The sequence below is a fragment of the Fukomys damarensis genome, unplaced genomic scaffold (genome assembly GCF_012274545.1).
Source record: "Fukomys damarensis isolate Sample0158 unplaced genomic scaffold, DMR_v1.0_HiC HiC_scaffold_21, whole genome shotgun sequence".
NCBI lineage: Eukaryota > Metazoa > Chordata > Mammalia > Rodentia > Bathyergidae > Fukomys > Fukomys damarensis.
The window spans coordinates 7,937,763-7,949,320 of NW_022900933.1; the positions used below are offsets into that span (position 1 = coordinate 7,937,763).

Consider the following 11,558-nt stretch of genomic DNA (forward strand, 5'->3'; position numbering starts at 1 on the left):
AGGAACAAAGCTACTCTAAGGAACAAAGCTGAAGATCTATGAACAAAAAGATTTTAAATTTTCAAAGGACAATTATAAAATTACTATCAGGATATAATAATTACTGTTATTTAGAGATACAAGAGAAATAGCCAAAAGAATAAAATTTATAGTAAAACCATTAAAAAAGTAGTCCCAAAGCTTAGAAACAAAAAACAAACAAAAAACATAGCCAGATAGGGTGGTGTACAACTGTAATCCCAGTACTTGGGAGGCTGAGGCAGGAGGATTGTCATGAGTCTGAGACCGGCCTCGATTATATAGTGAGACCCTGTCACCAAAAAAAAAATTAACAAATCTTTATGAGATATATAAAAGACCTAAATAAGTGGATAGATGTTTCCTGATGTGAAGACTATAAACAGATTCCTTCCAAAATAATTCTTAGACTTGACGAAATCTCTACTTTTCTTAACCTTAAGGATAGGCGATTACTCTAGTCTAACATTCCTATGGAAAAGTAAACAAGAGAAAATGGACAAGGCTTTTTTTGGACTGCTGAAGATCAAACCAAGGATTTTACACATGCTAAGCAAGTGCTCTACCACTGAGCTTCAGTCCCAGACTGTTCAGGGTTCAGGATATTTTTAAAACAGGAGGCATTTGTACTGGGAGGTATTCAGATGCATTCTAAAACTACAATGGTTAAAATAATGTAGTACTGCCGGCCATGGTGGCACACGCCTGTAATCCCAGCCCTTGGGAGGCTGAGGCAGGAGGATCACTGTGAGTTCAACACCAGCCTGGGCTACATAGTGAGTTCCAGGTCAGTCTCAACTACATAGTGAGACCCTGTTTCAAAAAAACAAAAAACAATAAAATAATGTAGTACTGCCGGCCATGGTGGCCCACGCCTGTAATCCCAGCCCTTGGGAGGCTGAGGCAGGAGGATCACTGTGAGTTCAACACCAGCCTGGGCTACATAGTGAGTTCCAGGTCAGTCTCAACTACATAGTGAGACCCTGTTTCAAAAAAACAAAAAACAATAAAATAATGTAGTACTTATTTAAGAATGAAGAGATAGGTGGCATAGGTGGCACACACCTGTAATCCCAGCACTTAGGAGGCTGAGGTAGGAGGACTGCCATGAGTTCAGAGCCAGCCTAGGCCCCCTAGTGAGTTCAAGGTCAGCCTGGACTACAAAATGAGACATTGCCTCAAAAAACAAAACAAAACAAAAAAAAAACAACCAAAAAAAGTGTGGAAAAGTGAAAAGATCTTCAAAGTAATAAACATTAAAGCCACAATGAGATTCTATTACATACTGTTATGTACATTAGAATGGCTAAAATTTAAAAGATTGACAATATAAGTTTTGGAGAGAAAATGGAGCAACTGGAACTCTCATACATTACTATGGAGGATGAAAAGTAGAACAGCCACTTTGGAAAAGTTCGTTGATTTCTTATAAGTTCTTAGACAATCAGCAGTTTTACTCCTAGGTATTTACCTAGGACAAACAAAAATAATTGTCTACACAGAGAGATAGACATAAATATTGAAGTCAGTTTTATTCAAAATACCACAAAACTGAAAGCAAACCAAATGAATTAATAAACTGTAGTATAGCAATGCCTTGATGTTACTTAACAAGAAAGAGGATACATGCAAAAACAGATAACTCTTTAAAGCATCACAACAACGAAAAAAAGCCTTTTTGTAATGGTCATATGCTCTGACACTGTACAAAAGGCAAAATTACAGAACAGAAAACAGGTCAGTGGTTCCAGGTGATGGGAAACAGGTGAAATTGGCAGCAAAGCACAGGAAGAAATTCTCTGGGGGACAACGCTCACATCTACTTATGGTGCTGATTACGTAACCATGTATATTCGCAAAACTTATAACCTATTAGTTAAAAAAGTTTACGATATGTAAATTATATTCCAAAGTTTTAAAAATTCAATTCCCATGTTTTAAACCAGTGAAAATTCATGTTTTTATTCAATAAAAATGATGTCAAGAAAATATATTGTTTAGAGATAAATGCATCTAACTCGTATTTCATTTAATATGCCAAAATAAATTATTTTTACATTTCATTGTTCAACTCAAAAAGAAACTATTAAATAACAAAATAGAAATAAAGTTTAAATAAACTCTAGATGTGAAATGGTTTTTTTAAATTGAGTTTATTGGTACATTTTAGGTATACAGTACAGTTACATTCGTTACTGGGATCTTGTACCTTTACATGACAGGTATTGGTTCTCATTTTTTCCCCTTGTCCCTGCTCTCCCTTCACCCCTCCTCCCCTCCCCATTTACAAACACTTTATTTCCATTTTTTCATTTTCTCCTATTTTTTTCTTTTCCCTTATTCCCTTTCCCCTACCCTGTGAAAGGATTTTTTAGGTATAAAAATTACACGTAAAACTATCAAAGTTGGTTATATCTGACAACTTAAATATATTTCTGCACGTCAAAAATCAATGTCATTTGGAAAAGCTGACGCTCACATAAAATTACTATATTAATATTAAGAGCACATGGTAATTTATAAAGCAAATGTCAGAACCCAACAGAAAAATGTATAGAAGTTATGAATAAAGAAGTCAAAAGATGAAGCACATCTAGAAGTGAAGGGAGACAGGAGGGGAAGAGGAAATAAAAATAATGAATATGTATTAGGTGCATGTACCAACTCCTGATGATGAATGCAATCCTTAGGTACTGCAAACATGAACTAATAAAAAACGTTTTAAAATATGGAGCACATTTGCAAGACTGTTTTTGTTTTGTTTTGTTTTTTTGGTACCGGGGATTGAACTCAGGTCCTTGTGCTTGCAAGGCGGGCCCCCGAACTGCTGAGCTAAATCCCCGACCCTCAAGACTGTTTTAATCTGTATTTTCCTGTGCTGCAATTCTGAATAGCCCCAATAAATAGAACTCTCTGTTTGGGGCATTGAGTGGAAGCCAGATGAATTTAGGAGAAACATTTGCCTCTCTAATTAAGGGAAGCAAATAAAAATGCAAAGACGCCATGTGTGCCAAGATTTTTTTTTTCTTTTTCTCTCTTTCTAATAATGATACTGGATTCCATTGAGAGTTTGGTAAAACCAACACTCATACACAGCTGGTAGAAGAATAACTTTATCAACATTTCTGAGAAATAATGAAAATACCTTTCAAGAATTATAAACTTTAACAAGCTATAATCCTAGAGATTTGTTTGAAAACTACATCCAGAGGAACTGCTAGAGATTTCCTCAAAGCTTCACAGACACAACTATCACAGCATTGTTTAAAACAATTGAAAGCAACTGAGTACATGTTCAACAATAGAGATAAATTATTCTATAAGATGAATATTATACAGTTGTCATAAAGGTTTCTAGAAATTTAATAACATAGGTAAATGCTTGCCAAAATCATCATGTAAAAAAGAAGATCCAGGGCCAGGGATTTAGCTCAGTTGGTTCCGCCACCTGCTTCGCAAGCTCAAGGTCCCGAGTTCGATCCCCAGTACCAAAAAAAAAAAAAAAAAAAAAAAAGAAGAAGATTCAAAACTCTATGCACAGATGAGCCTAATTAATTTAAAACATTATCACTCTAAGGACTATTGGTGTACCAGTAGTCATCAAAATGTACAACAGGCTCGTTCCCACTGTATTCTAGAGCCTAGTTCAGCACTCAACAAATGTTTACTAAAAGAATTTCAATAGTAAAGAAGACAAAAAATAAAGAACAAGCTTTAAAAAATAAATCATGCTGGGCCGGGGATTTAGCTCACTGGTGCCACCGCCTGCCTCACAAGGGCAAGGTCCCAAGTTCGATCCCCAGTACCAAAAAAAAAGTCATGCCTTCATCTGGGCCAGAAGTGATAAGGAGCCTTTCTCAGTGTCCAGTCCTCAGATTCACGGTCCAGAGGAGAAAGGTGCTCACTACGTGAGGAAGCCAACAAAGCCCATGTGATGCCACACTCCACACCCCCAGCTGCTGCGAAGAGCCAAAAACTTAATCAGATAGGGCCAAACAGCCTACAGATCATGTTGGCAAGCAGTTTAAAATTAGGAATTATAAACTTTAAAAAAACAGAAGAATAGCAAATGCCATCAGTTTCCCCAATTAAAAGTGTACCATTCTGGCCTGTTTGAGACTGTTCTAAAGAACTGAGCTTAGCCTCTTTAATAAATGGTGCTGGGAGGGCTGGGGAGTTAGCTCAGTGGCAACACAACTGCCTCACAAGTGCAAGGTCTTGAGTTCCCAACCCAGTACCACCAAAATAAATGAATAAATGGTTCTGGGAAAATGGGATCTATACATGCAGAAGATTGAGTATAGACTCATACATCTCTCTGTGTATGAAAATCAAATCAAAATGGATCGAAGATCTCAATGTTAAAATAGAAAAACTTCATCTCCTGGAAGATAAAGATACAACTCTTGAAGACATGGGCAAAAACTTTCAATGACACAACAAATGGTACCAAGAAGAAACAAATGGGATCATATCAAATTAAAAAGCTTCTGCACAGCAAAGAAATAGCTAACAGACAGAAAGGGAAAAAAAAAATTTCCAGCTATTCCTCAGACAGAGGACTAACATTTAGAATTTATAAAAAGGAGCCAGGGACTGAGCTCAGTGATAACATGCATGTCTGAGTTCAATCCCTAGTACCAGGAAAAAAAAATATATATATATATAAAGAAGTCAAAAAAGCACCACACTAGCCTTGAAAGCTCAAGTCCTGAATTTGATCCCGGGCACCAAAAAGAACTCAAAAAAATTAGATTTCCAAGCTGGTCATGGCAGTGCATGCCTATAATCCCAGCACTCAGAAGGCTGAGGCAGGAGAATTGCCATGACTCTATAGTGGGTTCAAGACTATAGACCAGTCTATAGTAGATTCAAGGTAAGCCTAGACCACAGAGCAAGACCCTATCTCAAAAATAAAACAAAACAAAAATTCGACTCCCTGAAGTAAAAGATTCAATTTTTTAAAAAATGGGCAGCTGAAATAGACACTTCTCAGGAGTACAAATGGTCAGTAAATGCACGAAAAATGTTCAACATTACGGGCCATTGGAAAATTACAAATTAAAACTACACTGAGATGCCATCTTAACCCCCAAAAGAATGGCTATATCAAAAAATCTAATAACAACAAATGCTGGTGAGGATGTGGGGAAGAAGGAACTCTATATTGCTGGTGGAAATGTAAACTACTAGTACAACCACTGTGAAATTCAGTATGGAGATTCATCAAAAAACAAAAACTAGAAATTCCAGTATTCCACTTAAGCCAGTTATCCTCCACCTAGGTACAGTCTCTGAAGAGTTAAAGTCATCGTATTACAGGGATACTTGCACACTCGTATTTACAGTCGCACAGTTTATAATAGCTGCATCTTGGAAACAGTGAGTACGTCTGTTTCCAGTGGTGAATGGTGCAACTCAGGAACATAATGTTTGCATCCTATTGAGCAACTTGGCAAGAATCTAAAAAGAGAAAAGAACTAGAGATGCAGCTCAGAGGGAAAGCGCCCCTGCAGTGGATCACCAGCCCTGAAGTAAAACGAAAACAAGAGAATTGGGTGGCCATTCTCAATTATTATAAGGTGTTTATACCAAAACTATGAAGAACCCAAAGAAAAGAACATTTAGGCATTAAACAACTGTAGGAGCATGACATTCTTTCACTTTTGCAGATTTAAAATTTGATGTGGGCCAGGGATTTAGTTCAGTGGTTCTGCCGCCTGCCTTGCAATCACAAAGTCCTGAGTTCGATCCCTGGTACCAAAAAAAATAAAAGAATTTGATGTTCTTATAAACTAATATAATCATTATGGAAGTAAGTATAGAGAGTTTTCAAAAAACTAAAACTAGAAATTCCATTTGACCCAACTATCCTCTTTTAGGTACCTTCCCAAAAGAGATAAAGACATTAAAGGTTGCAGTGATCCATGCACACCTGTGTTTATGGCAGCACAACTCTTAACACCTAAATCTTGGAAGCATCAACAGACAAACCAATAAAGAAAATGTGTATGTGTACACAATGGAGTACTACTCTGTTGTAGAGAAGGATAAATTTGAATCATCTGTAGGAAAAGGGGAGACCCTTGAGACCATAATGTTAAGTGAGATAAATTAGACACACAAGCTTAAATATCACATGGTTTCTCTTATATGAGGCATTCAAAATATTAATAAAGGGCAAAATAAAAGTGATAATAGGAACAACAGGGAAGAGAGAGATAGATCTTTTGCAAAAGGAAAGGGGACCAAGAGCTATAGGGAGCAGGGAGGAAAAATGTATGAAGAAAAGAATTAAGATGTGTTAAGTACATGTACCAACTCCGCATGAGGAATGTAAACATTATGCACTGCAAATACATACTAATAAGAAAAAGTAAAAATTGAAAAAAAAAGAATTTGACATTTCTGACTGATACAGTAGGAATGAATAACATCAGGAAAACTCAGTTTCAACTGTTATCAGCTATAGCCTCAAGGTTAAGAGATATAGTAGGCAGCCAGATGATTCCTACAGGAAGAAGTCTTTTTAAAGATACAGTTTTAGCAGATCAAAATTTCCATAAGAGGTAAAAGTCTGAAACCTCAGCAAGATAAAGAACTCAAGCATCACATCAAGAATTCGTTCTGAATCTTAGAAAGTCTAAACTGTTCTAGCATACAGCAGGGAACTGGACTTGGCCGTATGATCCACTGCTACGATGTTCATATAGCTATTTGCGATTTGCCAGTCACACACTGTCAACTCCTGTAAGGTTCCTGCTTTCAACTGGTTAAGAACAAGGGTCTCGGGTTCTGGTAGAACAGGGAAGGGAGCGGATAGGAACAAAGGACACTGCCTGAGAGAGGTTTACGGGGAGAAGTTATGAGGGAGACAGAAAAGAACACAAATCAACCAGAAAGTGGCATCAGGACTGGCAAGGGAGGGAGAGGTAGCAAGGACACGTGTGTGGAGCTGGCTGGCTGGCCTTGAAGCCAGGCTTGGCGGGGGTCAGGGGGTCTGGGGGCTGGACACATGCAATGAAAGATAAAGCACCGAACTTGAGACAATCCAGCACCCCACCTACCCAAGCCCTCTCCCGCTCCGCCACAAGCTTCTCTGGCCCGTGTGTCAGATGCACAAAGTGTACCCAATAGGCCCTTAGTAAAATCTCTACCGGGTCATCTCTGCTAAATTTGGAAAGCAAAAGTGGAAAACTAAAGACGCAGTTTAACTTGAAATGAAAGCACAACATGCTTAACTTGAAGAAAGCAGCTCTTGTACCTTGAATGCTCCTTTTAAAGAAGGCCTTACATCCTTCACACGACCAGACTCCGTAGTGATAACCGGACGCGTAGTCGCTGCAGACCGCGCAGAAGTGAGCGTCCCTCTTAGAGGTGGGACTGGTAACCGGGCTGGCACAGCTGCCCGTGCTCATCTTCCTCTTCAGCGTCTCCCTGGGGGTTAAAGCAAATGCCCATTGTAAAGAAAAGAAAGGGGAGAGGAATCAAATGGCATGCACATTGCCTAACTTAAATCTCTTTACACATCAGGAAATATGACAGAGGTCTGCAGAGAGCCGCACTGTGGGGAATGACAGAGGTCGCAGTGGTCAGGCGCATTCCTGCCCATCCCCACACTGAGGATGCCCACAGGGCTCTGAAGGAAGGGGGCCCGAGGCTCCAGGGAGGAGTGGGGCCACCATGGGACCCCAAACACACTGGGGGTCCCCAATTTTGCTAAAGGATGTTTCCTATGGAAATGATAGATGTACTGTCTCACTGATTTATACATCAAGGTGATTTTCCTATGGCTTGATTTGCCCGAATATCTTTATTTTTTTGTGGCACCAGGGAATGAACCCAGGAACCGCATTCGGAACTACATTCCCAGCCCTTTTTTAATTTTTAATTTTAAAAGGGTCTTGCTAAATTACCCAAGCTGGGCTTGAACTTTGCAGTCTTCCTTCTGAGTGTGCTGGGATTACAGGTATGAGGTACTACACCTGGCTGAAAAACATTATTTTTACTTATTTTTTAAATTTTTACCTATTTACTTATTTATTCACTCATTCATTTTGTGCTGCTGTGGATCAAACTCAGGGCTTTGTACGTGCTAGCCAGTTGTTCTATCTTTAGCCAACATTACTTTAAAAATTATCTGCAATATTCAGATTTTTTTTTTTTTTTACTTTTCCAGCAAATAAAGCTTTTTTAAAAAAAGAAAAATTAACCAGGCACAGTGGCACACATCTGTAATCCCAATACCTGAGAGTCCGAGGCAGGAGGATCACAGCAAGTTTGAGGCCAGCCTGGGCTGCATGGCAAGTTCAAGGCCAGCCTGAACTACAAAGCAAGACCTTGTCTCAAGAAACCAAAACAGGAAAGAAAAAAAAAAAAGACCCAAATCAGAAAAATGAATAAATAAAATAAATTTTAAGCTATTTTTTATTTTCTCAAAGTTTTGTTTTTTGTTTATTTTGTTTTTGTTTTGTTTTGTTTGGTTTGGTGCACTGGGGATTGAACTTAGGGTCTCATGCATGCCAACCACAGGTTCTACAACTGACCTTTACCCTGAGCCCCTGATTTCTCAAGTGTTATGATATCATTTGAAATTAAGGAATTTTAATATGCAATATGCTGTAACTTAGTCCACTGGTTATCTCAGTTTATCTCCCCTTCCCCTTGTCCCTGTACCAACCTTCCCCTCTGCAGACACAGATATAGAGAATATAACAATTAAACTGAAATAATCTGTCATGTTACTTTGCATTGAAAGAGTTCAAATACTCTTTTTAACTTCAGGAAATCTCACTGGAAGCCTGCATTTAAACAGTTTCCCACCCATCTTTATAAAAAGTCACTTCAGTTTCTTGTTTTAAAAGCTTACACCAATTATCTTTTCGGGTTTCATATGGCTAGTTTTTCCTTTAAATTTTAATATTGTGACGAGGCCATGAGCTGCAGTTCCCAATGGAGACTGGATTTACCTGTTTATAGGTAAGGTATGCTCTAGTGCTCTTGCTTCACACCAAGGACTCTTTGGAGGCTCCGCGTACAGAAGTGATGGCTGGCAGTGGATGGCTAAAGGAGAGAGGTGCCCTGGAGCTGGCCATAACATGTTTGGGCTTGTGGTCTGCCGACCAGGCCCACCTTCGAAGTCACTGGCACTGCCAGGGATGCTGTAATTCACTACGGCAGGGCTATAGAACGCCATGGTTGAATACTCGTGCCGACTGTCCACATAGGAGGAAGGGATATATATGGGGCCGTGCTCCAGGGGGAGAACGGACTGACTGCAGTTGTAGGTGGCGGGAGAGTTAAGGCTGGAGGGTGAGTTTTTGATATCCATGTCTTGAACAGGTAACAGCTCAGAAAACTCCTTGCAAGAAGGGGCACAAAGACATTATAATGTTCTCAAAGACTCATAGGCTGGAATGATAGCTATAAAGAAAAATAAAAGACATTAAGTTAGAGTTACAGGAATAACTGTTAAAAAGTATTCAAATATTTTTAGTTTTGAAAATGTACACATTTTTATGACATCAGAAATACATCCATAAGAATATATGTGTGTATGAAAACACTAATCACAGTGGGGTGGGGATGTAGGCATGGAACTCTCATTTTCTACTTCATTCACTTCTTTATTACTTTGTTGTTGCTAACTGCAAGAGTTTTCACATGGTAATTTATGATTAAATACCCTTAAGATTAGAAAGCACAGGAACATTTCACATGCCAGCAAGTATGCTTTTCTAGAAATAGATAAGCTTATCTGAGAGTGAAAATGATCTAGAATAAGCAGGTAAACCCTAAAGGAGATCAGGGAGCACAGCTAGTAACAGATACCCACGTACACTGCGACTTTTCAATACGAAACAGTGAGAATCAGCACATAAGTAGACAGGTCAATGCATGTGTCACTCACCAGTCTTTTGGCTCTCAACTTTGGATGCGCCCTTCCATATAGGCTGTGTGACAAAGCAATCCCACGGACACCATATTTAGAGTGAGCTGAGCAGTAAGCCTTCTTGGTAGAGGCTCTGGAGAGGTACTCAAGGAGTAAGGGGCCCTACTGTAACTCCTGGCCCCACTAGAAGCTGGTGGGATGGGTGAGAATCCAGAGTAGAACTTCTCCAGGACAAGGACCCTCTGCAACCCTGCAGCCTCAGTGTGACACTAACTCTCCTACAGCGAGGCCCAAAAGGGCAACAGTACAAAGTCACTCATTAAGATGCGTTGAAAGCCACCTGCAGCAGGGCACCTGGACTCCCCTGCACATAGGTGCCACAGGTTACTGATACCAGCTGCTTGCTGGCAATTTGAAGGGGACTCGTCACTTCCCAGTGACTCCAGATCAGGCTAGCCCAAACAGCTAAAGGTGAGAAAAACAGTTTTCGACTTCTATTAGAAGCAAGAGGCTAATCTCCTTGCTTTATGAGGAGAATGTTTAGATGAAGATGGAGACCAAACGTCTATTAGAAAAATGAGCAAAAGATTCAGACAAAATTTAAAAAGCAAAGTAAATGGCTCTTAAGTACAAAAAGATGTTCTTCCTAATTTGTAAAAGAGACAAATCTATTTGTACTACTTCTCACTTATTAAATTCACTACTTGATAACAGACACTTCTGTCCAGGCTGCAGAGACTGCTTACAACTATGGTGGGTATGACAAATGGCTCATCACTAGGAGTCTTTGGCAATAGATAACACACAATATATGTTTTGCCCTGTGGACTATAAGTCTTCGCCCAAAAAAGAAAAATTTAAAAAATCCTTTGTTAGCAATGCAAATTTATACATCAGTTCCTCACTCTGAAACTTAGTAATTAAGGAACAAAGCTAAAGAGTTAGTTCTGTGCCCTACCTTTTGAGAAGATCTGCATTTTATTCCAAAGGTCCAGGGAAAACTTCTATATAAAAGAATTCTCCCTGATAAAAGGCTTAGAAAAAAATTGACTGATGAACCTAATAAAATAAAACGTTACAATTACTGCATCTAGATGGTGGTCATATGGACATGCACTGTATTTCTTGTATATCTGAAATTTTCCATAATGAAAATCTTTGAAGAAAATAACTACAGATTAAAAGTGGAAACTTCTTTTTCTTTTTTTTGACATTGGGTCTCACTGAGTAGTTCAGGCTGGCCTTGAACTCACTATGTAGCCCAAACTGGCCTCAAACAGAAGTGATCCTTCTGACCCAGCTCCTGGGTGCTGGGATCATAGGCATGCACCACCACATCTGACCAAAAGTGGAAACTTCTAAGAAAATATTTGAATAACTGGAATAATATAATCTAGAAGAGGGAATAGTGACCATTACTGAGGCTCGTTGAAAAATAATTAAATAAAAGCACTTGCCTTGAGAATTCTCCATCTGCTATGGCTCATGTCTAGATGTCCACCCGGAGCCTCATCATGGGTGGCTTTTTCAGAGGTGGCTGAACCAGTACACTGATTGGTTTGTCTGGATAAGATAAAAGGGGCAGAAAAACACTGTTAAGGTCCCCTTGTTGCTTTTGCTGTCTTCTGACCACCATGAACTGTTTCTC

The 11,558-nt window shown here is 39.1% G+C and overlaps 1 protein-coding gene across 2 annotated transcripts in view; it reads right to left on the reverse strand.

Annotated features, from left to right (window-relative positions):
- Esr2 (estrogen receptor 2) overlaps positions 1 to 10,937 on the reverse strand; it is a 49,861-nt gene extending 38,924 nt beyond the window's left edge. For both annotated transcript variants that reach the window (XM_019204367.1, XM_010603003.2), the window contains exons 1-3: positions 10,869 to 10,937; positions 8,988 to 9,441; positions 7,283 to 7,455 (exon numbers count right to left, since the gene is read on the reverse strand). In XM_019204367.1, the coding sequence (XP_019059912.1) occupies positions 7,283 to 7,455; positions 8,988 to 9,349 (535 nt within the window). In that variant the 5' untranslated portion in view covers positions 9,350 to 9,441; positions 10,869 to 10,937. The remainder of the gene's footprint in view (positions 1 to 7,282; positions 7,456 to 8,987; positions 9,442 to 10,868) is intronic.
- Between the last annotated feature and the right edge of the window lie 621 nt (positions 10,938 to 11,558).